The sequence below is a fragment of the Pleurodeles waltl genome, chromosome 5 (assembly GCF_031143425.1).
Source record: "Pleurodeles waltl isolate 20211129_DDA chromosome 5, aPleWal1.hap1.20221129, whole genome shotgun sequence".
Classification (NCBI taxonomy): domain Eukaryota; kingdom Metazoa; phylum Chordata; class Amphibia; order Caudata; family Salamandridae; genus Pleurodeles; species Pleurodeles waltl.
Window position 1 is genome coordinate 1,507,764,252 of NC_090444.1, and position 27,527 is coordinate 1,507,791,778.

Genomic DNA, 27,527 nt, shown 5'->3' on the forward strand with positions numbered 1-27,527 from the left:
CATTTTCATGCAACCCAGGACATTTAAACTGTTTCAAGTGTTCACTGGGAGAGTGCTCTGCCACCATCACCTGTTTGTGCAGTCTTCATCGAGACACGGGGTTGGGTGGGACTTAGTACCCCAGTCAAGTCAGTTTCTCAGCAGGTGGCAGGGCCTCCCATGGACGATGTACATTAATGCTAACATTTTCCCGCAGCGCTGGATGAGCTTGTGCGATGCCCGGACAAAGACTGGGCCAAGACAGGCCTGTCTTAGCCCGTTACAGGCCGGGTCAGGCCCTTTCTCTCATTTTTTTTTTTTAAATCTTTTATTATTCGGATGCATGAGTAAAAGAAAGGATCTGTAACAGCTACGGATTCTAGCCGTACCCACCCTTGTTCTACTATCGACAACTTTTTAGTGAGGGCTGTTGATTTGGTGGTGAATGAAATCAAGCTGGTGGAACGTCACCTTTCATTTAACCCAACTCACCACTGTGTTCTCCAAAAGTGACACCAAGCGTCGTTAAGGGTACAATGACAGAAGAACAGCAGTGTCAGATGGTGACCCCAGCTACTGGTTCAGTGGAAATGCTGATTCGGCTTGTTACTACGCCCATTATGGCCTGTGCTGCCCAAGCTTCTGTGGGCACAGACTCAGGCTTTAATTTAAGTACTCTTAAGTCCCCTAATACTGTCCATGCAGCTAAAAGAAGGAAGAAAGCCATGGCCGCTGAAGGGAGCCAAGGAAAGTGTTGTGGGCAGACCATTGTTAGCCCAGCCTTGCAACGCCCCTTGGAATTTTGGGCTATAGTAAAGCCTTTAACTAGCCATTTGTTAGTTAAAAAACTTCGCACTGTGTTAGACAGGTTGGCTGCCATTGACTCTAGTTTGGCCACAGTCTCTGTTAAAACTTTGGATCTAAAGAAGGGCCATATACGGAGGATGCCCGCTGCTGACCCTAGCGGCTTTTTTTATTTATTCTCTCACCCATGAGATAGTATTTAATACTGCTCAGGGTTCGCCTATAGCTCCTTCTAGGCCTCCGGCCCCCATTCATGAGTTGACAACTAATACGACTAACTCACCTGTTTTTCGGGAGGAGGGTCACATGTCAATTAGGCCAACTGTCAGAAATAGTGACATACCTTAATCTCAGAGTTTGTCATAGAGCCTTGATCTTTCAGCGTTGTCAAATTTAGGGTCACTAACCACTACATACAAGTCTAAACTAAAATTTAGAGAGTAGGGTCAAACTCCCCCAGATCTTCCTGTCATTAATTTACCCCCCCAATTCTTGCCCAGATGTTGTCATTCTGGGCAATGTCACAAAGTCGGCCCCTGGTGTCTGGAAAACTACTAGGGTGTTAGAGAACAAAGTTATGTTTTGGTTGAATAAGGTGGTGTCTCATGATTGGGATGTGAGTAGGGAAATATTGTTTGTGAGACAGGTGGATGGTATTGGGCCTTTAAAAAAGCCCTATTTGGGCGATACTGTGATAGTTCATTTTCGCCAGCCATAAATAGCAGAATATATTCTCTCTCAAGCATGGCTGGTAGTCGTAGAGATAGTGCTATTAAGGTCTTGCCCCTTGAGTTTTTCTATGGATATTTGAAAATCCGGGATGTTATGGTAAATTACAAAGTGTTTACAAGGCCTAACCTTCAATGGAGCAATTTGCTCCCTTTGAGGAAGAGATTTTCTGCCCTGCCTGGTTTGGATGGAAACGATTGACTCTTTAGGAGTCAAAACGTGACAATCCAAAAAAACATGTGAACCCAAGCGTAGGGTTATAAATCTTTTTCCAAAAGCAAAACAAGGTCCCTAGTTCTCCTCACCGGGCTAATCGGAATAAAGGTCTCGGATTCCTTTCATGGCACATTGCAGGTATTCAGCAGAAATTACAGAATAAGGGCTGGTTAGATCCGATTGAGGGGTTTGAGATCATTCGCTGTCAGAAAACCTGAGCTTTAGAGGAGGTCTTTTTAGACGGGTTAAAATCTTTCTGTACAAATGCAACTCTCTCTAATGGGAGGGAGAGGCAAGGGTGGTTTAGTAACTTTTATTTCCTCTGGGATCCCGGATGTAAAGGCCGAAGTAAAGGTATCAAGCCCTTGGACCAGATCCTTTTAGTACAATTTCCTAATGAGTTGGACATCGTTTAAAGTGAATTTTTATTTCAATTTTTTTTTCAGTTACAACCAATAGGAATTATTGAGGACCTGGGATCAGAAAGGTTCAATCTTTTGGAACAAGACAATTCAAATAATTCAATTATATCGGCTTGAGATTTTAACGCACACAAATGTCAGCTTGATGATCAAGTGTGTGCTCAGGGGTGTACACTTGGAGCATTTCTCACATTCTCGGTACAACGAGGCCCTAAATAAATTAGTCCTCAATTTGAATTTTACATTCTCATCGGCTATAGGGGGAAACTTACAAATTAATCCCCCCCCCACCTTTACGGGTAAGGGGGAAGGTACTACTGTGGACTTCATCTTGTTATCAAGCGTTTTTTATAGCCTGCTAGAATTCTTTGAGATTATCCTGCTCCGTTATATTGATCATAACACCCTTTTTCTAACTTTTGCAGTGATATGGGATGATTGCCTACCCACCTATGTTCCCGCCGCCATGAAATATTCGAACAATAAAGGAGTTCATCAAAAATAGAGTAGTCATGACCCTTCTAAATTCCTTAACACGCTGGTTTCCAGCCATCTTGATTTAGTTCAGAATTGCCTCTCCCAGACGGAGGAGCCCAGCTTCATTGTAGATAACTTTGGTAAACTGGCAAAGGCAATTTCTAATGGCCTTACTCTGAAAAGACCTTATAAGCCCAAGCAGGCCCAGCCATGGTTCAAACACAAGTGTACTATCGCTCTCAAAAGGCCCAAGGCCCAAGTCTGCAATACATGCCAAGCAGCGCTCAAGAAGTAATGTCAGGTGTGCCAGGGTGATGTACAAATGTGCCTTGAAACAGAGAAGAGATGTGTTTAAAAGAATATCGTGGGAGGATCTAACAAAAGCTGCCAAGCTTAAAGATAATATCCTCTTTTGGGAAGTGGTCAACCACCCTTTCCTTTCAGAAAATCAACTGTCAGAGGAGGCCTGTCACATTACAGCACAAGGGTGGGTTACTCATTTTACATCTATTTTTATCCCAGATCTGGTGGGGGAGCGCCCCCCCCAGCAGGAAATATACCCAAGTTGTGCCCAGGGGGAGAGGCCTGGGCTGGGGAACTTATTATTTATCCTCAGTCACAGAAGCCTTAATTAGTGCGAAAAATGGGAAAGCTACAAGCCACGAAAGAATCCCTGTGTGACGTGTTGAAGTCAAACATAGACTTGTGGGCCCCTCTTGTCACTAATGTTATGAGGGCCACTTGTAATCAAGAATTTGGTCCCATCATGGAGGGAATCAGTTATAGTCCCCATTTTTAAAACGGGAGATAGGACAATAACACTTAGGGGAATTCCTATCTCCCTACTGGACTCGACCGTGAAAAAACTTGGGTGTGTTGTTTTATCCAGACTAGAAGCTTGGACGGAAAATAATTCCTTCTTTGGCCCATTACAGTACAGTTTCTGACCAGGTATAGGTACAGTGGAGCAAGCACTTAATTTAGTACTCAAAGATAAATGTGTCCTGGCTAAGAAAGGGTGCACGTATATGGCCTTCATGGACCTTTCGTGTGCCTTTGATTTAGTGAACCGGGAGAGGCTTTTGGACCTTTTAGGGCAGTCTAGTATTGAGCCTCCCCTCGTGATTTTAATTAGGTGCTTACATCAAGATACCACAACAAAGGTTTGCTTTTCGCGTGTGGGTGAGTGTATTGGTGTGTCGGCAGGGATGTATTTTAGCTCCCTTCCTCTTTTTAGTCTATATTAACTCATTTGCATCCCATCTTGTTTCTTATACTGAGGATCTTCCCAGGGTTGGTTCTCATCCATTGCGTGTGCTACTCTACGCAGAAGTTGCTGGCTTGCACAGGTAATGGTTTACAAAAATTGTTATCTGGCTTCTCAGCTTTTATGTCGAATCTCATCTTAAAAATAAATCATGAAAAGTCTTTCTTAATTACATGGGAGCACAGTAAGACCAAAGTAAAAACGTATTTTTGTGTAGGTAACCCGATAAAACGCATAAAGTCGTTCAATTATTTGGGTATTTTTATTATACGTAGGAGGGCATTGGGATGCTTTAATGGTTAATCGTGTTCAAAAGATGGAAGCAGTGGTGAATGCCATTTTTAGGTTTTCAAAGAGGTTGGGACAAAAACAGATGAGGGAGCTGATTCAATTGTATAAAAGTGCCTTGTGGGGGATCTTATGGTGCTTGGGAGTGGGGTTACAATCCAGAAGGTAAGATCCGGTTTACTTGGAAATTTTTAGCATTACCAAGATCAACAGCAAGATTTATTTTGCACACGAAAACAAGTTTTAGATTTTTGGAGGACGAAGTTAATCCCCCCCCCGAAAATCCTGGGTTTCGACCATCTTTTTTTGTAAGCCCGATACAGATGTGAAACATTTACAGGCACAAATGAAGAAAGCATTCAAGTCCCACGGAGACGAGATGAAGATTATAGGTGCTTTAGACAATCTTACTATCCTCAAATAATATTTAGTGTGGCTTGCGTGCTCTCCACGTAGGTTTTATCTCACACGTTTCCGTTTAAACATTTTCCATCATCTAGTGGCTTTTCCTACTACTAACACTTGGCACTCATCCCTCTCCTGTGATTCGAAGTCTCAACAATCTACCTTGCACTATATATTATTGTGTTCTCCCCAGCCCTCGGATTGTATGCCCCCCCCCCTTTTTTTTTTTTTTGTCTCTAACCCAAGCAAATCATACAAAGAGGGTTTTTACTTTTTGTAGGCTTTCTCGTCCTGGGATACCTGTGTTGCACCTTTAATTTTGATTCTGGCAGCTATTTAATTGAGAAGGTTCTATGCAAATTGAGTGTAAAAATGTTCATTTGAATGTGTTTTGTCGTTGTTTTTATATTTGTGATAGATTTTAATTAACCTATTTTTCTTGTGCTTTTATGGCTGATTTACCCCGCCGAAATAAAGATTTTTGACTGACTGATCTGCCCATGCTTCTGTTAAGAAAGCTAAAGCTAGAGCCTGTTTTTAAATGCTGGATAGAGACACCAGTGCCTTAATCCTATGTTCTTGTCTCACACAAAAAGTAATGAAAATTCGATAACTTTTCTCTACTACGAAATATTATTTTAAATAAAACAATGATGTGCTCAATTTTTTTAATAAAAAATGCGCCACTATTCTGCGCCGTTTAGCATCTGTTAGTCACAGTCTCATCAGGTAGGTTTCTATTTGGACTTTGCACGCTAACGATGAATTGTACACGCACTGGGTAACTCAACTACTGTTTTGTGGGCACTTTTCTCGCGGGAGCCGCCCACATTTTGGATTTAGTAGTATTACAAAATCGCTAGTGCACACACATGTTGACTCTGAAGTATAGGGTCTTCGGTAAACACGAGTTAGGGGGTGCGCGGGTCCCACCCTTTTTAGAAGTGAACATCTGGGACGAGATGTCACTGCGTGATTAGCTGCTACGGGGGCGTGATATGTGTTACAAAGCTAACGCGTCTTGCGCCAGTAATGCCAACCGTGGGGTCTCTAAATCCCGCTGATCCCCGTTAAACCTAAGTATCTTATAGGACGTCGCTCCCTATCATTACGTCGGGGTGCGGTGCAGTTACCATGCTTCGGAGGTAGCCAAGTTTCTCCTTCCCCCTCAGTCCTGCGTCTCCGGCTGGGGAGATCAGCAGCAGAGATCTCGGTCAGAGAATCGGACGACACTGCGGAAGTAAGAACGGGCCCTTCGTGCAGCAGCCATGACTGTCCCTCTGTCCGATGTCCCGCCGAGGAGGAGGAGTGTATTCCTCCACAAGTACCGAATTACAATGACGGGCGAGCGGGCGGTAACACAAAAAAAGGACTAGGGAAGCCCTCGAGGTGTAGGGTAAACAAGTCTGCCATGATGGGTTGGTGGTACTGGTGCTTGTTTCAAGCGCGTTTACCCTTAGACGGTACACCGTTAAAGGGTTTCACAGAACCGCGTATGAAATGAGTCTGTGTTGGAGTTTTCCTAGTGCGTCAGCGTCAAATAATTTTACGAAAGCAGGTGAAAATATTAAATTTTTAGATTCTAGATTGATGCTATGATCCTCCGCAGAATAAACTTCACCTATTTAACTTTCGCGAAAATGAGTTCGTGCCTAGTTGATATGCTGTTCTTAGTGCACCTATCGAATTGAGATTTCAACATTGGTACAGTGTTTATGCAAAACAGGGAAGGATTAAGTGGGCTACCTGATTCCTGACATGAAATACAAATATATTTTACATTTTAAATAGATGGAAACTTTTTCGCTTACTAAATGTGACACTATCACGCCTGTTTTATAAACACTACTTTTTATTGAGACACATGAAGCTTCACATCTAAACATTTTCCGTTTAGCTAATAATACACGGCATCATGCAAAGTTGTATTTTTGACAAAAAATAGCCAGCGCTTGGCTGAGGTTGTCCCAAGCGATAGGGTGGCTCTCGCTCTCGCTTTTCCGCCTCATTCACTTGGGACTTGGCCGAAGCATCGGACTGTAGCATTAACAAACTGTCCGCCGCCATGTTCCTTCAACGTTGTCTGCAGTTTACTCGAGTAGAAGCTGTGATGAAAGTATATTTTGACTAGTTTATTTTGCCCAAGAGAAATGAGTATATATGCCTGTGCTTTGACAAACTCATAATTAGTTAATTTATTCTGAAGTAGGAGCGACGCTCCATATGTCAAAACAATTTAAGTAACGACCGCGAGAAGGATAGAAATTAAATTGTTATACTCTGCTTCAAAAACAAAAAGTCGTTTTAAAGGACATGATCGGTTACTGCGCATTGGAGAACTGTTGTGTCAATACGGCGTCCGTGGACAGTTGATGCTGTGGAGTCCTTTGTTTATGTCTTTTGCCGGGCTGTTGCTGCTGCAGATGCTACCCAGGACTTGGCTTGTCTCTCTGCCATGTAGGCCGCCGCTCTTGCTCCCCTGATGTCCGTCTATGGCCGTGTCCCCGCGCTTCTCTTTGCCCCCGCCTGGAGGAGGATTAGGACAGGATGTCGAAAGGTTATTAGCGGCAGGTTAACGGCCATAACGTGTTCGGCGGCACAGCTTGGTAAGTGTTTTCCCAGTCAGCATCAGTGAGGCTTCCTGCGGGGAAATTGGAGTTCGAGGGTTTCCTACTATGCACCAGGCACTGTCTGGAGAGCTTAAACCTATGCGATATATTTGATTTATCCAGTTATTCAGCCCAGAAAGCCAGAGTTTAAGAAATGAACGTACTGAACCAATATGCTGTAGGCGATTTTGTTTTCCTCCGGAGGGGAGTTGTGAAGGGTTCTTCAAAATGTATTGCTCCTGCAAAGGTGGTTAAGATTGGGCGTAAATCTTTGTTTATGCAATCTAAACAATGGTGGCATTAACCTAGTGTGATGTAGTTGGATCCTGAGCAGGCTAAGATTTTGTTTTGAGTGTGGGAACGATTCTGGTGAGCATTTGTTTGGTCTAACATTTGTTCCTCTTGATGGAACAGCAGTCCCTCTAGGTTTGTTAGACACACTTGTGCTTGGATGCCTTCTCGGATGTGCGAGAGCGGAATTGCTGGTATAAATAATTTTAAAGATTTCCGCTTTCCTTCTCAACCCTAGGCAATGGACCTTGGAGGTTTATTATGAGCAGGGAGATGCTGCAAATCACAGTATTAACAATTCTCAATATCTCGACATTTTATGAAAGTCAATGATGAGAGTTTGAACATGTAGTATTTTTATTATCAGTTTTTTAAATATCTCATCTTTATTGACTGTCAAAATGTACATATATATATATTTATATATAAAAAGATAATAAATCAGAGTTAAACAGAATCATGCGTAAAGTGCATTTTGCTTAAACTTAATTTCCCTAGTCTCATCTAGAGGATGGTTCTGTAAAATAAAAATATTCAGTCATAAGAACTGTAGGAGATAGCCCTTCTTTGGCAATTTTCCTGATTTATTTATTTTTTGCTTTTTCCTTCTGGTCTTGTGCTGACTCTCTGCGTGGTCCTAGGACTACCCAGTACTGCAGGAGAAAAGTGTGTGTGCCCTACCTAAACATGCTAGGAGGGTGGCGCTTACATGCTTGCTTCAGGTGTTGTACACTGGAGTGCCCAGTAAAAAGATACACCACATACCTGGGGCATATAGGGTCCTAGCTACTAGTAGGACATTGCACTGAGTGTGACACCAACAAGAATAGCCTGTGAGGCATGTATTGGGCCTGCCAATGCAGGCCTGTGGAGGCACAGTTACGCTTGGGTTTAGATTAGAACTACTAACCTCGTAGCCAGTCTTGAAGGGACCCTCAGCTACCCCTTGAGGACCCCTTGAGGACTACCACCTGAAGGGCGGGGCAGATGGTAGATAGAAGGCTGGGCAGGTGCACATGGGTACACAAAAGTATTTCAGAAGTTTAATTGTATATGGTGTTTCTTTTGCATATTTGTGTCCAAATGGATCTGACAGTTTGGTAAACTACATCAAATAAAACGAAGTGCATTTGTTTGTCTCTCTGGCGGTAAGCAAAGCTTGACCAGTTCACTAAAAGATGTGGAGATTTTGGTTATAATATGGATATTTTTCACATTCCAGCATTAATGACACAAAAAAATATCTGCTAGTGGCTTCCCAGTCCGGCGATCCAAAACATAGTTTTCTGCAATATTTAAAACAACGAGAAACAAAATACAAATGCTTGACTGGCCCTGTCAGCGTAGTTAGAAGCGCCCACCTTGAGGCAGCACTAAGAGTGTAATGGATTTTGGGATAGGTTAAAAAAAATGGCGTAGAATTTGTAGAAGGGCAGCGTCACAGGCCATCCAGGAAGTTGCAGAGGAACAAAAGCAGTTCTCTTCTGTGCTGAATAGTGCTGTGAATGCAGCTCTTATTTCCACTCCTTCCCTCTCCTCGGCAGGACCCAGCTAGTTCACCCATGTGCAAAGCTGGCCTGGTGGATCTTTACACAGTTGTTGTAAAATTCTCCTGTTCTTTGCAATTAATTTTTACAGGTAATAACTGCTTATTAAGTACTGAGATTGTCACACCTCAGTTACCGTTCAAATGCCTTGAAGAAAAGTAATAGTGCACAACTATAAGGAAACTTCAGTTGCATGTAAATGGGTGGTATTCAAATAAACCTCAGTACACTCATTCAATGAACTTTGGAGTGCTTTACAGATAGTGCATTCTTAATTGGATCAACGCTTATGAGGGTGTTGTCTTTTGGCTCTGACAGTAACTCTTGCCTGCCACTGTCCCATCTGACTTTATCCAAGCATCCCATAGCAAACCATATAGCTCTGACTTTACTAGTCATCTAAAGTTGATCTGAATAATCAGTCTGATTGTACGTCTATTCAGTGTCACTTTATTAGGGATTTGACTTTATCCAGCACTGCCTGTGGTGTTGAGCTTCAAAACGTGTGCTGTATCATAAAGTATCTAAAACTTTGAATCAAGCAGTGTGTAATGGTTGCCACACCGACGGACAAACAAAGGTTGCTAAATAGACTGTTTGTTGTTTGAAAGGCCGTTTGAAGTAACAGAGGTCTGTGCTTTCTTTCCTTAGACAAAGAGTTGAAAATATGATTGGGAAGCCTGCACGCAGTTCCCGCTCGTTGCGGTTCCAGGTTAATCGGAAAACCCCTTCTACCTTAAACTGGAGAAATGTTGCATGTGGTAAGGAGTGCCTACTGACTGTTGTCATGAACCGGAAGCCCAAGGACTCACATCATGAATAGATACACTACTATCAAACAACTTGGCGATGGGACGTATGGCTCCGTCCTCTTGGGAAGAAGTGTGGACTCTGGAGAGCTGGTTGCCATTAAAAAGTACGTTTAGCAGCTTGGGCAGTTTACACACATACTAGAGTTTATTTATCTAAAACTCTTTGTGTAAACCTTTTCTCCAAAATGAAATTGTGGTTTTCTTTTCTCTTTTTACTTTAGTCTAGGATGCAGAACTGTAATATTCCAGTAATAGATGCTCGTGTTCTGCAATAGTCTGTCGCAAACTGTGACAGAACATTGAAATGTTTTTATACTTTGTGAAATTTCCAGGAAGTGGCTGTGGTGGAATCAGCCAGCCTGATGCAAAGCAAAATCTAAATCAGACCCTCACATTTTGCACTGAAGTTGACGAAAGTGTTTGTTAGATTGCGTTTTTAATGTATTATTTAGGTTAAAGTTTACACGAAACATGCCTGTTGGATCATTTTTGTATTTATTTATATATGAAAGGCTCTGCCATTAGTCACCTGTTGAAAGCGAATGCCTCGTTTTGCACACATGCACTATTGCTTCCTCTGACTTTTGCTGCTTTGTAAACATTTCCTTGTATTTTTCAACAAGGAGGGTAAAAACTCTGGCTTGTCATACCTTTGTCATTGTTACCTTCTGTTTTTAGCCGCTTAGTTAGTGACTTGTCCGTTCCAAACCATTTTAGTGCCCTTTCTGCTCTGTGCTGTCTGCGCTGTGTCGTGGATACTGCGGGAGAAACAACTCATGTCTTATAAAGCACCTGTTTTCATGGAAAGCTTTCATTTCACCAAATGAGTGGTAAGGTCCAGAAAAGCTCGTTTTGTTTGACACTAACTTGTAAGCCAGATAAACATTATATCATAATACATTTTTTGTGAGAAAAATACAGAAAAAATATATCTGCTTTTAGACCGAGGATGTAGTACTCTGTTTCCCATTGCAAGGAAAATCAAGAATATCACATCCCTGTTGTAAAGCAGGTAATGTTGCATTATTGCCCTTCCCTCCTTTCTTGTTGGATGCTTGTGAACTGAGAGAGAGGCCCAGCCGTTATCTTACATCTGTCACTGCACAAGGTTCCTGAATGTGAAATTTTATAAAAATACTTCAGAAAGCTACCTTTCTGCTTAAATCCACTTCTCTCATTTGGTGCCAAGCAGTGACTTGACAGAGTCTCAACGTGTTCTTGTTACATCAGAGCTTTAATAAAAGATTCCCTGATTATGCCAGGGCTTGTTTTAGGTCAGGGTTTGGATTCTCGCAAGGCTCTGATTATCCCTTTGTTAGCATGTTGGTCCTTAATAAGTAAACTTACAAGGGGACGCGTATAGGTTGATGAACCTTTTGATTCGTATAGGGTGTTCTTACCACAGTTTCGTACAGAATCAATAATCAACACACAATAATCAATAACCATTAGTCAAATCAACAATTAATGGAGTCAGTAAATTTCACACACCATGACTCTTCTGCCATGAATAACCACACCTTTAATTATAAGTTTAGTAAGTTTATTTCCCTTTTATTAACAATACTAAATCATGAATCTTAATCATCAACTCAAATCAAACAATCCTAATAACACTTGTTAATCAGCAAGTCGCAGAAGATGTGATCTAATCAAAGCTTGAATCAGAAGACATTCTAGTGCATCAACCCAGAACATTAGTAAAACCCAATTTAGCAAAACTATGACATCCATCAGGTTCTGCAAAATAGATCGTCAACCATTTGTCTCAGTAATTTGTCAGTCATCATGTGAGTAACCTCAATTATCTCAGATTAGCATAAACATGTGGGGCTTCATGCAAAACAGTTTTGGAACACAAATGTGGATAAAAATATCTACCTAAAATGAAATATCTAGACAGAGCAGTTGGTACCTAGAAAGAAAGCATAAAAATGCAATTCAGTCATTGTCATATCTACCTATCCACGCTATGTGTCAGCAAGCAGAATCAGTCTTAGTCATCAATCGATCAACAAAGCATCAGGCTCTCAGTCAGAGAGTGTTGGAAATTGCCCATTTTGCAGGGTTATCCCCAAACTTTTTGCCTTCTCCCTCCTATTTTTTCAGGTCTGTTTTTGCTGGTTTATTGTCTCTGCGCACTTTCCCATTGCTAATCAGTGCTAAAGTGCAACTGCTCCTTATAGAAATTGTACTGTTGATTGATTTATCCATGATTGGCATATTTGATTTACTGGTAAGTCCCTAGTAAAGTGCACTAGAGGTGCCCAGGGCCTGTAAATCAAATGCTTCTAGTGGGCCTGAGGCACTGGTTGTGCCACCCACTTAAGTAGCTCTGTAATCATGTCTCAGACCTGCCACTGCAGTTTATGTGTGTGCAGTTTTACCTGTAACTTCGACTTGGCAAGTGTACCCACTTGCCAGGCCTAAACCTTCCCTTTTCTTACATGTAAGGCACCCCTAGGGTAGGCCCTAGGTAGCCCCAAGGGCAGGGTGCAGTGTATGGATAAGGTAGGACATAGAGTAATGTGTTTTATATGTCCTGACAGTGAAATATTGCTAAATGCGAAATTTCCTAGCTATCGTGAAGGAAAGTTTCAATTCTATTAAGGACACGGAGGCGAGGATTATGCATATCTTTCTTCACTTTTTATTAATCAGCAAGTTCAAAGTTAAACACAAAATGAACAGAAAAACTACAAGTTCCATGAAGCCGCCGCCATGGTAACCAGTATCCAATGAGGTTCCACCCTTCACGCCGGTATAAATAGCCTCAGCTGCGACACACTTCCTCGACTTCACTGCGGAAATCCTGTTCGAATTAACTGGGTGTAGTCTGGGGACCTAAAAATATACGGTGAAATTAGGACCGAAACTGATAACAGAGTGTCGCATTTCAATGCCAGCAAAACAAGAAAATATATACATATGTGTCATAACCTGAATCACAACAATCAGCTTGAGATTATCAACCTCGTTTAAAGAAAAAACTAGATACATGAGCTAGGAAATAAATAAATAAATAAGGTATACGTGCAAATATACCACCTCAATACGAAGATACAAGAGTTCGGGTGGGCAGAAGACTCGAGAGTAGTATGTGGGTGGGATAATCCTCGCCTCCGTGTCCTTAATAGAATTGAAACTTTCCTTCACGATAGCTAGGAAATTTCGCATTCTATAACAGGACCGGAGGCGAGGATTATGCAAGTTCAAAGCTTACCAACCACCAGTGAGGCTGCCTCATGAATAGGTTTAAAGTAGAACTTCTTAAAAGTAGATTCCGAAGACCAATCCGCGGCATGCATGATGTCTTATAATCTACCCCCAACCTGTATGGCCTTCGAAGCCATGGCCCCCCGTGTAGAATGAGCGCCAAAAACTTGGATATAAATACCTGCCTCAGACAGGATCCAACATATCCATCTGGCAATGGAAGGAGAAGAAACCGCCTTAAACGGCCTTTTAATGGAGATTAATAATTGGTTCTCACCCGGAGGTCTAAGATTCGCGGTTAGTTCCTCATAGACCTTGAGACATCTAACCACGCATAATTTTGGGGAGTCCGGAAAAGATGGATAGGATACTGACCTGGTATTATTCTTTGTTCTCCTAGAAATAGTAAACGTGACTCCTTCTGGAGTAAAGACACGGGCTGATACATCCAAAGCCCTGATATCTGATACGCGTTTACATGAAATGAGGCATAAAAGCATGGCCAATTTGGCAGATAACTCCTTCCGGGATAACTACTGATTATCGCGCCAAGAGGACAAAAGATTAAGGACTATGTTTACATCCCAGAGGTTCGTATATCTAGCCTGAGGAGGTCTAGAAAGTCTGATGCCCTTGAGGAGCTTACAGATCCATGGATGTTTACCGACCGGAAGGTTGTTCAGAGGGGGGTGACCTGCAGATATAGCTGAGCAAAAATAATTAATCGTACAGTAAGCAAGACCAGACTCCGCTAATTCTGCAAGGAAATTTGCGATGTCTGTAATGCTGGCCCCCATGGGATCACGGTGTTTGTCCACACACCAACGAGACCATCTGTTCCATGCTGAACTGTATCGTTTGCATGTGCCAGGGGCCCAGGCCTGCGCAATGAAGTTTTTAGCTTCTTGCGAAAGTCGGCCGTCCTGCCAACGATGCCTGAAATCTTCCAAGCTATGAGAGAGAGATGACCCTGAAGGACTAGGGGGTGATAAGATCCTGACGGGTCCCGTAGGAGTGCAGAAAAAACTGGGAGACGCAGGGGGCACTCGCAAGAGAGTTCCAGAAGAGTCGGAAACCAAGCCTGAGACCTCCACCAGGGAGTTATTAGGACTATTGTCGCCTCCTGCCTGCGGACCTGAGCTGCGACTCGCGGGATCATAAGAAACGGAGGGAAAGCATAACCTTGAAGAGTCCCCCAATGTTGGCGAAACGCATCTACTGCCGCCGCTCCCGGATCCGGGCGCCAGCTGAAGTAAATGGGAAGGTGAGCGTTCCACCTGGACGCAAAGAGGTCTACTGTGCAGAGACCCCAACGGGTCATGATCGCTTGAAAAACCGATCGATGTAACTGCCAATCGCTGGAGTCTGTGAGAAATCGGGAGTTCCAGTCCGCCCAAGCATTCTGGGCCCCCGGAAGATACTCTGCCGTGACCGAGACTTGGTGTTGGAGACAAAAATGCCAGAAGTCCTTTGCTAGTTCCGCTAGAGCTCTCGATCGCGTCCCTCCTAAACGGTTTATGTACTGTACCGCCGATACATTGTCCATCCTGATAAGAACTACACATGAGACTTTGTCTCTCGTTAGGGACTTTATCGCAAACGACCCTGCCAGGAGTTCCAGACAATTGATATGCATGGTGAGCTCCTGTGGAGTCCAGCGTCCCCCAAACGAAATGTCCCCGCATCGAGCCCCCCATCCCTGGCGACTGGCATCGGACTCTATCAACAGATCCGGGGCCGCTCCGAAAATGGCTCTGCCATTCCATGCTTCCATGTGGTCCAGCCACCAAAATAGTTCCATTCTCGCTTCCTGAGATAGGGAGATGAGCTCGGAATAAGTCACCCCTCGGCGAAGGTGGAAAGCCTTCAGGCGTTGAAGGGCTCTGTAGTGTAGGGGGCCTGGAAATATGGCCTGAATTGAGGAAGAAAGCAGGCCGACTACCCTGGCTAATTGGCGAAGGGAAATCCTGTCTCGCTGAAGGACTCTCCTCAGTTCCTTCTTTATTTTGGATATCTTTGTGGACGGAAGACTGAGGGATGCCGAACGAGAATCTATGAGAAAACCCAGGAAGACTAATGATTGGGTCGGAGAGAGTTCCGATTTTTGTTGATTGATTACAAACCCCAGGTCCTGGAAAAGAGCAATAGTTGTGTTCAAATTGGATAAAAGTTGAGATCTGGATTGATCCAATAAGAGGATGTCGTCCAGGTAAATGATGAGTCGTATGCCCTGCAACCTCAGTGTTTCCACCACTGGTTTGAGGAGTTTGGTAAAGCACCACGGAGCCGACGAGAGACCGAACGGGAGAGTGGTGAATTCGAACACCTGATCGTTCCAGATGAATTGAAGGAATCTGCGGTGAGGGGAAAAAATTGGGACGGTGAGGTAAGCGTCCTTGAGATCTAGGCGCACCATCCAGTCCCCCTGTAAAAGGAGGTCTCTGAGCAAATGAATACCTTCCATCTTGGAATGCCTGTAAACAACCCATTCGTTGAATGCTCGAAGATTGATGACAGGCCGAAACCCCTTGTCCTTCTTTTCTGCTAAGAAGATATTGGGAAGAGAGGGCAATGGCGCCCTTGGCCAGAAGATCCCGAACCTCTAAATCTATGAGATCGCAATCTGCCGCAGAAAACACTATCGGCGGAGGTAGATTCTCCTGAATAGGGGTGCCCCAGAATTCTATCTGAAACCCCGAGACCGTCTGCAATACCCAAGCGTCTGATGTAATACGTCTCCAGTTGGCCATGAAACTCCGCAATCTCCCTCCGAAATTTAGAGGGGAAAAAGGGATAAGCCTTACCAGAGGGACCTCCTGGGGCATTGGCTGCTCCACGTGCGGATCTGGAAGCTCTGCCTTTTCCCCTTCCTCTGTTGGGGAAGAACGTTCCCTGTCGGCCATCACGCCACCCGTTGTTACGGTAGGAACCGGGGCCTTGTTGGTAAGGACGGCCGGAAGAGCGACCCCTGCCTCGTCCGGCCCCGCCAAAAACCTTACTGGGAAAAATCTTTTTAATGGAAGACTGGGCTTTATCCAGAGCCGAAAAAGTAGCAACGAATTTACCCAGTTCTTTAACAAAAGGGTCACCAAATAAATTGCCTTGGGCAATAGCCCCTGCTTCCGAGTTTGAAAGTTCACCCAATTTGGGATCGATTTTGATTAATAAAGACCTGCGCCTTTCCGCGGAAATGGCGCAGTTCGCATTGCCCAGAAGACAGACAGCTCTCTGGGCCCATCCTGCGACAATGTCTGTCTGCAGGGGAGTGTTTGAATGTTTAGCGCGTTCTGCCAGTTGAATGATCTGTGTGAGGGGTCCCAACACATCCAGAAGCTTGTCCTGGCATGCCCTCCAGGAGCGATCTATCCCTTTCTTGGGATCTTTAATATATTTCGCAAAAAAGGTACACATTTTTGGATCAATATCCGGAGTAAAAGCAACCTTATCAGATAACGATGGGCGAGGGCATTCGGCCCGTAAACGAGCACGCACTTCCTTGTCCAAAGGTTGCCTAATTTTACTGGCGACATACTCCGCAACCTTAAGGTCCGGCCGCCACTCAGAGGAACGTGGATGGTATCTACCCTCCGGTTCAAACATGTCTGAGTCCGAATCCCCAGGATCAGAATGATCCGGCAGGGTAGTATTAGGACGCCAAGGGCGACCTGAATCATCATCCAAAGATGATGAATCGTCGTCTGAACCACCCAGGATGCCTTTAGGTGAACCAGAATCAGGGTTCCATAGATGGTGAAGCATGTCACCCATTACTCCGGGCAATCGACCCTCCCGGGAGGGTAAACGCGTATGCGCGCACTCTTGGAGTGTGATAAAAAATCGCTATCTTCCAGGTGCCCCGCGTCGCGCTTGCACCTGTTCTTGGGAGCCGAAAGGGTAGAAGTATCACCCTCAGTTCCCGTCACGCCAAACATGCCCGTACCCTTGGACACCTGTTCTGTGAGTTTAGCCACAGTCTCTCTAAGAGGAGCCAAAGCGTGCGAAATTGCTTGCGAGAATAAGGCGTCTACCCCAGGGGGAATGGTACGGTGAGAGGAACCCTCACCCGGGGACATGTTGGCAAAAGGTTCATGTTCCTGGGAAGACTGCATGCTGAGGTTCAGACAAAAAAAAAAAAGTGACAGAGAATAACACCCTATAAATATATAAAGGGCAATTTCCTACCCCCTCTGTCCAAAAACAAGAAATGTAAAGCACAAATTTCTTCCCCGTAGGGGTATAATCAACCAAACGGTGTCACGGGGTAGGAAAACAGTCACAACACAAAGTGTTGAAGATAAGAGGAAAAATATATGCAAAATACACGAGCTTGTAGCTCCCTAAAGTACTCAAACGGTTAAATGCGCATTAAACAACTCTGTCGGATTGAAAGAAAAAGACGCGTGCCCCCAGACGGGTGCAACGCGCTAAGAAATGAAGCCAAACAGAAGAAGTGCACTCGAGCGGAACGGGCGTTCCGAGTCGAGCGCACCTTCGTAGCAACACCCGTTGCTACAACAATGTAAATAATTGGAAGCGAAGCGCTCGAGTGGAACGTGTGTTCCGAAACGAGTACACCCGCCTAGCAACGCTTAGTTGCTACAACATAAAAATGTAAAAGAAGCGCTCGAGCAGAACGCGAGTCCCGCGACGAGCACACCGTCGTAGCAACACTGGTTGCTACCACAGAAAGAAACAAAAGGCAACAACGCGCTAAACAAACAAAGCAATGTGAGCCGGAGGCAGGAAAGGCACTTATCTGACGGAGCAGTGAAGAAAGAGGAAGTGTGTCGCAGCTGAGGCTATTTATACCGGCGTGAAGGGTGGAACCTCATTGGATACTGGTTACCATGGCGGCGGCTTCATGGAACTTGTAGTTTTTCTGTTCATTTTGTGTTTAACTTTGAACTTGCTGATTAATAAAAAGTGAAGAAAGATATGCATAATCCTCGCCTCCGGTCCTGTTATAGAATTCGTTTTTCACTGTTGCAAGGCCTGTCCCTCTAATAGGTTAACATGGGGGCTACCTTTAAATCTGATTAAAGTGTAGATTCCCTTTGGGAGCGGGTGGACATGTGGAGTTTGGGTCTCTGAGCTCAAAATTAAAAAATACATCTTTTAGTAAAGTTGGTTTTAAGATTGTGCATTTGAAAATGCCACTTTTAGAAAGTAGGCATTTTCTTGCTTGATCCATTCTGTGGCTCTGCCTGTTTGTGGATTCCCTGTCTGGGTCAGTTTGTCAGTTGGGATGTCACACCTCTCCTCTAGACAGTGACACAAAGGGGGCTGGGGTGTAGCCTGCATATCTTGATTAGCCATCTGTGCTGGAGGGGAGGAGTGGTCACTCACACCTGAAAGGACTGTGTCTGCCCTCACACAATGCCGTCTCCGACCCCCTGGTGAGTGTCTGGGGCCTGGCCTGGACAAGGAAGGATCTTGCAAACACTTGAGACTTTGCTTTGGAGTTTGCAAACTTCAAAGGCAGAACTGGGTATAAGAAGCAGACCCAAAACCCCAGACTTTTAGAATCTTTCTGGAATAAAGAGGAACCTCTGCCTGGAGAAGAGCTGAAGATCTGAAGGAGGAGTACTGTCCCTTTGCTGTGTTGCTTTGCTGGACTGGCCTGCAGTTGCTGCTTCTGCCTGTAAAGAGTGCAAAGGGTGAACTTTTCTGTGTGTCCTGCTTGAGAAAATTCTCCAAGGGCTTGGAGAAGAGCTTGCCTCCTGTTGGAAGTCTCAGCGACACCAAAGACTTCAGTTTCCTCGACCTGCAGCACTGGGAACTGTGTGTTTTGTGCTGTTCAAGAGGAGAAACCACTGTGACGCCTCCAACGACACCGCTGGCCTGCACCATGACCTGCCGACGCCGCACGGAGTCGCTTTGCACCGCAACCTTGATCTCACCGATGCCGTCATAGGACGACTTCACCGAGCCGCTGCTCGCACCGCGACTGGTGGGCCCCGCACTCCGGCATCGCCTGCTCACACTGCAGCCTGGGCATCCCCGATGACGCCGCTCCTGCTGACACCGCTGCCTGCGCCGTGGCCCGTGGACACCGCTCGTGAGGTACACGAAGCACCGTCCCGCGTCACAGCCCCAGTCCACCGACCCCAGCACCATCGACTCCGGTGTCGTCACCAGGCATCCTGTCTGCACGGTGGCCTGTGGACACCGCTCGTGATGGTCACGAAACACCGTCCCGTCCCACACCGCTGGCCTGGGCCTACCGACAACATCGCTTCAGCAACGCCGACGCCGCTGCCTACACTGTGACCTGTGGACACCGCACGTCGCACTGCCCCGCTTCACACCGCAGCTCTGGTCTCCCCGGCGCCGCCGTCACCGAGCCGCTGCCTGCACCTGAACTGTAGGTTTTGTTGATCACGACGCCGTTATAGCCCCAGGTGGAGCTATCGACTTCAAGGAACTGTAGTTTTGAGTAAATCTTGCATAATTCACATTTTTCTTACTGTATGTTGGATTCTTATTGTATTTGGTCTTGTTTTATATAGATAAATATTGGCTATTTTTCTTATACTGGTGTGGTGTCCTTTTGTAGTGTTTTCTCGTGCCAAGCTATCAAGGGGGTGAACACGGGTTATTTGAGCGGGTATCTCCCTTATCCTGACTAGAGTGAGGGTCCCTACTTGGACAGAGTGCAAACCAACTGCCATCTAGAGACCCCATTTCTAACAGAGAGTATGAGCCAAATGACAGAATCATGCATCTCCTTTTCTCCCCAAATATCGCCTCATAAAATCAGGATAAGTCTGCCTAGAATCTCCTCAAAATCTGAATATGGTCTCCTCTGTCACGTTGTTCTATCAAAGTTTCCCAAACCATCCCCTAATTTCCAATTGGTCAATTAACTGTACGTTATTACTCTAACCAATAATGTCCATTTACATTAATTCTAATATTTCACAGTTGAAATGTCGTTGATTGGTCTGCTTTACAATGCTCTCATCATCTGGCTCGTCAGGTATCAATTTTGTTGCATCTTTGTCTCCGGTCAGCATCTTCATTGTTCGCGTCGTGTGAAAGTACATCTAGCACACATTACACACAACATGATACAATTGTAAAACATCATCTCCTGTCCCTCGGTTCCCATAGAAAGCGTCAGTTAAGCATTTTATTAAAACAATGAGAAATTCACAGTTAGTTTACTCTGTCAGATTTTCCATTAAACGCTAAGGAATACAGCTTTTGTATGAGGCCTGGCAGCTAGGCCAAGACACTCGCTAAGTTAAGGCCTACAATTACTAAACCATACCATAATTCATAACTCTTAATATGACATATTACTACATTAATCTAATACATTTTCATATGGATTAATCATATTTTAATACATTTCGTGAACACTGGTGGTCATTCTTCGAGGTCGCAGTTTCAAACGTGCAGATAAATTTTCTCCGTTTTTTCATTTTTCTACATAAGTCATTATTCAAACTAAGCCATTTGCATTAACACCTTCTTGCTGAATTTGTTGCACTCTAGGTATATTGTACTAGTAGCTGTAATTATGTCAATTAAAACAAAACTAAACTCTGTGTATGCAGAGGCTTTATTAATGAGCAGGACCAGTTTAGGCCAGCATTCTGATCATGGTGGGACTCTAAATAGGCCAGCCCTTTCATTATGCCACAGTTCATACCACTGCAGAGTTCAGGATGTATCACTGCTCTGCATGCATCGTTGCTGTGTTTCTTACTTTATCAGGAGCTATCTTGTTAATTGCTCTGACTCAGTTTCATAATATTATTGAAAATAAAACAGTGTTAAGCTTGTGGTCCAGTGCTATTGTTGCCGGTTTAGGATGAGATAGACCACTCAGTCTGACCTTCTTTGCTTGACCTCTTTGGTTCAGATTCACAATGGTAAATATACATGTGTGTATTTACTGATGTGTAGATGTACTACTCCTGCATGTAGTTGTAACTTGCCACTTTATTGTTATTCACCTTTTCTGATTGGAAACTTACACCTAGGTGTAGACTTACAAGCCTCCACCTCCTCAGATCACTGGTTGGATCCTCCTAAAATAGAATTAATGAGTATAAAATTACTACTGGTAACTTTTCACTTTTTGGTGGCGACCATTAGCTTCATCTCCCTGTGCCTCTGATACCTTTTTACCCTTTTCAATGGCTGGATATTTTTATTTTATAAAGAGGTAAACTATGCAAAGTTGTGTGTGAGACCCAATGTTATTGTCCAAATTATTAAAATGATTTATTCTTGTAAGTTTGGTTTACATGCACAAAGGCTGGTTTTGGGCTCATGAAAGGAATTTAGTCACATGAAGATTTTCATGCAAGTTGCTCTACTCACGGGTTGGAAGCCGCCGTGAAGAGGTGGTTTGAGAGCCCTAATACCCATTGAGTTTGTGTGTACCTAGAAACGTGAATGTTAAAAGGTATTCACCAACTCCTCTCCAAACTCTTCCCACTATGAAGAAGGCTGAAAATGTACTTTTGAAAGGCAGGAGTAAAACCTTTTAGGGAAATTGGTTTATTTTTGGGGAAGAGTATTTATTCTCCAGAGAATACAAAATAGTTTTAACATGCAGCTTGTGCTAAGTAGATTTTCCCACAAGCAAATAGGTATGGTTGTATATTTGCTCATGCAAAATATAATCCACAGCATTTCCAGGCATACCTCTGTGAACTTATGTGAATTTCTGAAAGTTGTAAATATGCATAGATGTACAGGTGTTTTTTTGTGACTCTTTACGAGTGGGACACAAACTACTTGTTTATATCTTGCCCATAATGGCTTTACAGTACTTCTTTGTTATTTAGGGCCAGGTTTAGATTTCGACGAACGGGTAACTCCATCACAACGGTGATGGATATCCCTTCTGCCGAAATACTGTATAAACCCCTTTATTTCATATGGGATTTCTATTTTAGTGGACAGGGAAATCTGTCACTGTTGTGGTGTAGTAACCTGTCCGCTGAAATCTAAATCAGGCCCTTGGTTTAGATTTTTTTCTTTTTTTCAAAGTATTGTCATATATCATGCCCATTTTATTCAATGATGCCATTCCTCTTAGAAAGGTAAACTTTTCCTTAAGGATCTCGCAACATTTTAGTAAAACCGTCTTTAACGTTTGTTAACGTTTTTTTTTTTTTTTTCTTCAAATTGCATATAGTATTTGATAGAGACTTCTAGCTGCAGATTGCTTACCTTTGAATTCCCTGGCGTCAACTTCGAATCCGGAATTTTTTGCTGAGCAATATCCTGCACATGCCGTAGGGTAGTGTCGTTCGGCTATGAGTGGCGTCGCCAGGGCCATCTGTGACATCACAGTGGTCTATAAAGGCACCACCCCGGCGGGCATACATCAGTTCTTTTCTTTCCACGCCGGTTAAGCACAGGTCCGGGATCGAGCTACCCTCTGCCTTATTTGGCAGGCCTTTTTTTATTTTTAACTTTTTTGTCAAAGATTTTTTCATCTGTATGAGATGTCCTCGAGACGGGGTTCAAGCTGTGTAGTGCATGTCATCGCGCCGTGTCGGTAACAGACCCCCCACGTATGTCTCTGGTGCCTCGATAGAAACCACAACTCGAAGTTGTGTTCCGACTGCCAGCCCATGGCCCCGAAAGCTTTGAGAGAGCAGTCACTGTAGCTCATGGCGACCCGGCAGTCGACGTCGGTTGGCGTGACTCCTAGGAGGTCATAGTCCTGCTCGAGGAGGAGGTCGCGGGACCACTCCAGGAGCCCCGGGTCCTCTTCTCCACACTCGAGGTCCTCGGGCACTCGGGGAAGAGGCACAATAAGAAGAAGAAGTCCAAGAGGACTTCGACTTTGCCACACCTAACGGTCATGAGGTGACTCTGGAAGGTCGATGTCCCGCTGAGCCGATGCCAGGGCCAACTTTGCGTCTCCGCCCCAATCAGGGAACCAAAGCGATCCCCGCTCAATTTAAAGAATTTTACGAAGCCGTGCGCCTCGAATTTGAGCGGGCTGCCCCTGCTGGTGAGTCTTCGGACCTGCGAGGTTGGCAGGGGCCCCATCGGGATCGCCGCTGGCAGCTTCGGCCTCTGTGCCGTTGGGGACCCCTGGATCCGATCTGGATCAACACCAGGACCACACAATCGGTCTCCTCTGGCGTTGGTCCCAAAGCTGATGCTCCCCCCTGCAAGTCCCCCCCCCCCCCCCCCCCCCACCCACCGTCGGCGCCCACCAGTGGTGCGAGCCCCATTCTTATTCTGGATGATCCGGAACCGGAATGATGTCGTATGACGCAGATTCTAACGGCACCGACACAGCCCAGATCAGTGCCTAAGGCTTATTTCGAACATCTAGGCACAGGTGAGGAATGGGAGGGGTCTGAGGACCCTTTAAAATAGGGGAAGCCAGTGGACTGGATACTTCTCCAGATACTCGCATGCTCTCACCTCCTTCTGTGGCTGCGGAGGAGGGAGCTTCATACGCCATGGTGGTGCCTAGAGTAGCCAAGTAGGTCCTGTCTCATTAGGTTGGAGCGGGCCCTGTGACTCTTGAAATGTGGCCACATGTCTCCCTTGTCTTGGCACAAAAATGTAGTGGCTTGCCGTGTTGTGAAAAGAGGCAAGAGATGGTTACACATACCACAGATGGTGGAGGTTATGGCACAGGAGGATAGGATTGTCTTGTTGGTGGTGGTTGGGATAGGGATTCCAAGAGGCTGGATCAGCTTGGTAAGAAGATGCTTTCTTTCTCGAGCCTGGCGTTGAGGTCCGTAAACACCTCATGCCTATTGGGCCGTTTTTTCCATACTTTATGGGATATGGTGGCACAGGTGCTGCCACAGGTCCCGTAGGGCATGGGAGAAACTCTCACTCAAGCCGTCAAAGATGGGGGAGACACAGTCAAGTTTACGATTCGGTGTGGTTTGGACACAACCAACTCGCTAGGCAGGGCGATTCATCAACAGTGGCCCTTCGGCACCACGTCTGGCTTCGTATTTCTGGCTTTTCGGGGGATACCCAGACAAACTTCATGGACATGCCCTTCGATGGCTCACGCCTTTTTGGAGAAAAGACAGACTCATCGCTTGAGCGGTTCAAGGACTCTCTGTCTACGGGCAGATCCTTGGGCCTCTGGGCGTCAGCTCGTCAGCAATCTGCCTTTCGCACCTATCGAGGTGTCGGAAAAGGTATGGTACCACACCACCCTCAAATCAGCCAAGGTGATGGTGGTGGTAGCAGCTCATCTGCGCAGGTTGGAGGTTTCAGTCTTCCCCTTCCTCAACGACTGGCTGTTGAAGGCTTCTATGCCCCAGGCTCTCGTTAACCACCTTCAGATTACAGCGGACCTCTTGCATTTGCTGGGGTTCACTATAAAAGTGCCGAAGTCGCACCTGACTCCCTGTCAAAAGCTCGCTTTCATCTGGGCCGTTCTGAACACAGTGCTGTGTTCGGGCTTAACCTCTCGACCAGTGAGTCCAGGATATTCAGGTTATGATACCGATGTTTCGGCCTCTGTCCTGGATTTTGGTGGGACAGACTCTGAGGCTATTGGGACTCATGGCCTCCTGCTTCCTGTTAATCAAGCATGCCAGATGGCATATGAGGGCTCTGCAGTGGGACCTGAAGTTCCAGTGGGCGCAGCATCAGGGGAAACTTACTGACACAGTTCAGATCTCGGAGGTAACTGTAAAAGACCTGCAGTGGTAGTTAGTGAACTGCGATTGGGTCCGAGGCAGACTCCTCTCCCTTCCCCAGCCAGATCTCACAGTAGTGACCGATGCGTCACTTCTGGGATGGGGGTGGGGGGTGCATGTGGAAGTGGTGTATATTGGAGGCCTCTGATCTCCAGTGGAATCAGGACTCCATATCAACTTACTGGAGCTCTGGGCGATCCGACTGGCATTGAAAGCCTTTCTTCCTGTTGTAAAAAGGACGATAGTGCAGGTGTTCACGGACAACATGACCACAATGTGGTACTTTAACAAACAGGGCGTGTGGGGTCATGGACCCTTTGTCAAAAGGCTGTGCGTCTCTGGACATGGCTAGAACAGCAGGGCATAACCCTGGTGGTTCCACACAGGCAGGTTCTCTGATCGCCAGGGCGGATGAACTCAGCTGTCGATGCCTAGCGTATCACAAATGTTATCTCGATCCAAAGGTGGCGCAAGGACTCTTTCAGCAGAGAGGAGAGTCTTGGTTAGATCTGTTCACTTCCGCAGAGAACGCGCAATGTCAGCAGTATTCGATGTTGAAGTTTCCAAGGCGTCAATTGCTCGGCAGCACTTTTCGTCGCGAGTGGAGTTCAGGCCTCGTGTACGCTTTTCCACCCATACCACTTCTGCCCAGTGTTCTCAAGAAGATCAAGAATGACCGGGTCCAAGTAATCTTAGTGGCTCCTGATTGGGCACGGAAAGTCTGGTATCCTCAGCCTCTAAAAATAAGCATCGATCCTCCGATCAGGCTGCCCCTTTGGAAGGATCTTTTGTTGCAGCAGCAGGGGAGGATTCTCCACCCGAACCTGTCAACTCTGCGCCTTCATGCGTGGAGATTGAGCGGCAGCAGTTGATGACTTTTGACCTGCCTCCTGAAGTCTGTAAAGTTATTTTGGCAGCCAGGCGTCCCTCCACTAAAACAGTATACGCCTGTCGTTGGAAACGCTTTGTATATTATTGTACAGAAGGGTCTATTGATCCTCTTTCTGATATTCTTCTCTTCATACTATCTCTTCTCCAGCAGGGTTCTCCTTGGGTACTCTCAAGGGCTATCTTTCTGCCTTATCGGCATTCCTTCGGCCGCCTGATCAACCTTCACTTTTCATATCTCCCATTGTACATAGAGTTCTCAAAGGGCTTGTACATATGTTTCCCCTACGCCCTTTGTTATGCCCCAGTGGGACTCCCATTTCTTATATGTGCTTCCTTCGAGCCCTTACACAACTATCCCCTCCAGCTGCTCACCATCAAGACAGCCTTCTTAGTGGCAATAACATCTGCCAGGAGGGTGAATGAGATGCAGGCTCTTTCGTCCAAGCCACCGTAGCTCACCATATTTTCAGACAAGGTGGTTCTTAGAACTCATGTCTCTTTCCTCCCCAAGGTTGTGACCCCATTTTATCTGGGTCAGAACATCACCCTGCCCACCTTCTTTGCTCCACTGCATCCCTCTAAATAAGAGGAGCAACTCCACCGGCTGGAACCAAAAAGAGCGTTGTCGTTCTACATTGACCGCACAGAAGAGTTCCAGGTGGATGACCAACTCATTGTGGGGTGCGTGGAAGCAAAGAAGTGTCTGGCAGTGCAGAAACAAACCATTTCGCGATGGGTCATTCTCTGCATTAAGATCTGCTATGCATTGGCCAGGAAGCAGCCTCCTGAGGTCTTGAGGGTTCATTCTACCTGGGACAAAGCTGCTACCACTGCACTAGTTCGGGCCGTACCAGTCCTGGATATCTGACAGGCAGCAACATGGGCATCCTTGCACACATTTGCAAAACATTACTGTAGGAAGTTGGCTCTGTATATACTATTTCAAAGTAAGAAATAGTGTGCACAGAGTTCAAGGGTTCCCCTTAGAGGTAAGATAGTGGCAAAAGTAGATCATTCTAATGCTCTATTTTGTGGTAGTGTGGTCGAGCAGTAGGCTTGTCAAAGGGTAGTGTTACGCATTTGTTGTACACACACAGGCAATAAATGAGGAACACACTCTCAAAGACAATTCCAGGCCAATAGGTTTTTATATAGAAAAATATATTTTTCTTAGTTTATTTTAGGAACCACAGGTTCAAGATTTACATTAAACAATTTAAATGTAAGGTACTTCACTTAGATACTTTAGGAACTTTGAATGAAAACAATATCATGTACAGTCTTTGTAAAAATGGCAATAAGCTATTTTCAAAGTGGACACAGTGCAAAAATCAACAGTTCCTGGGGGAGGTAAGTAAAGGTTAGATTAGGAGGTAAGTAAAACACTTCCAAGTCTCCGTCCTGGGGCATAGGCAGCCCACCATTGGGGGTTCAAGGCAACCCCAAAGTTACCACACCAGCAGCTCAGGGCCAGTCAGGTGCAGAGGTCAAAGAGGTGCCCAAAACACATAGGCGCCTATGGAGAACAGGGGTGCTCCGGTTCCAGTCTGCCAGCAGGTAAGTACTTGCGTCCTCGGGGGGCAGACCAGGGGGGTTTTGTAGAGCACTGGGGGGGGACACAAGCAGGCACACAAAACACACCCTCAGCGGCACAGGGGCGGCCGGGTGCAGTGTGCAAAGCATGCGTTGGGTTTCAGAAAGAAAAGAATGGAGGGACTCAGGGGTCACTCTAGTGGTGCAGGCAGGCAAAGGGGTGTGCTTCTCGGGACAGCCACAACCTGGGCTAGGCAGAGGGTCGCCTGTGGGTCACTCCTGCGTCGAAGTTAGGTTCCTTCAGGTCCTGGGAACTGCGGGTGCAGTGTTGGTTCCAGGCGTCAGGTCCCTTGTTACAGGCAGTCGCCTTCAGGGGGAGCCTCTGGA

At 45.4% G+C, this 27,527-nt stretch overlaps 2 protein-coding genes across 4 annotated transcripts in view; one reads left to right on the forward strand and one right to left on the reverse strand.

Moving 5' to 3' along the window:
* FBXO9 (F-box protein 9) overlaps window positions 1–5,895 on the reverse strand; it is a 343,828-nt gene extending 337,933 nt beyond the window's left edge. Inside the window, exon 1 of one of the 3 annotated variants that reach the window (XM_069235799.1) lies at window positions 5,721–5,895. In XM_069235799.1, coding sequence (XP_069091900.1) covers window positions 5,721–5,723 — 3 coding nt within the window. In that variant the 5' untranslated portion in view covers window positions 5,724–5,895. The remainder of the gene's footprint in view (window positions 1–5,720) is intronic. The other 2 variants (XM_069235800.1, XM_069235801.1) reach the window with 2 other exon arrangements.
* Window positions 5,896–6,982: 1,087 nt separating this feature from the next.
* Window positions 6,983–27,527, forward strand: part of CILK1 (ciliogenesis associated kinase 1) — a 245,806-nt gene continuing 225,261 nt past the window's right edge. The window contains exons 1-2 of the mRNA XM_069235798.1: window positions 6,983–7,193; window positions 9,686–9,950. Of these exons, the coding sequence (XP_069091899.1) occupies window positions 9,850–9,950 (101 nt within the window). The 5' untranslated portion in view covers window positions 6,983–7,193; window positions 9,686–9,849. The remainder of the gene's footprint in view (window positions 7,194–9,685; window positions 9,951–27,527) is intronic.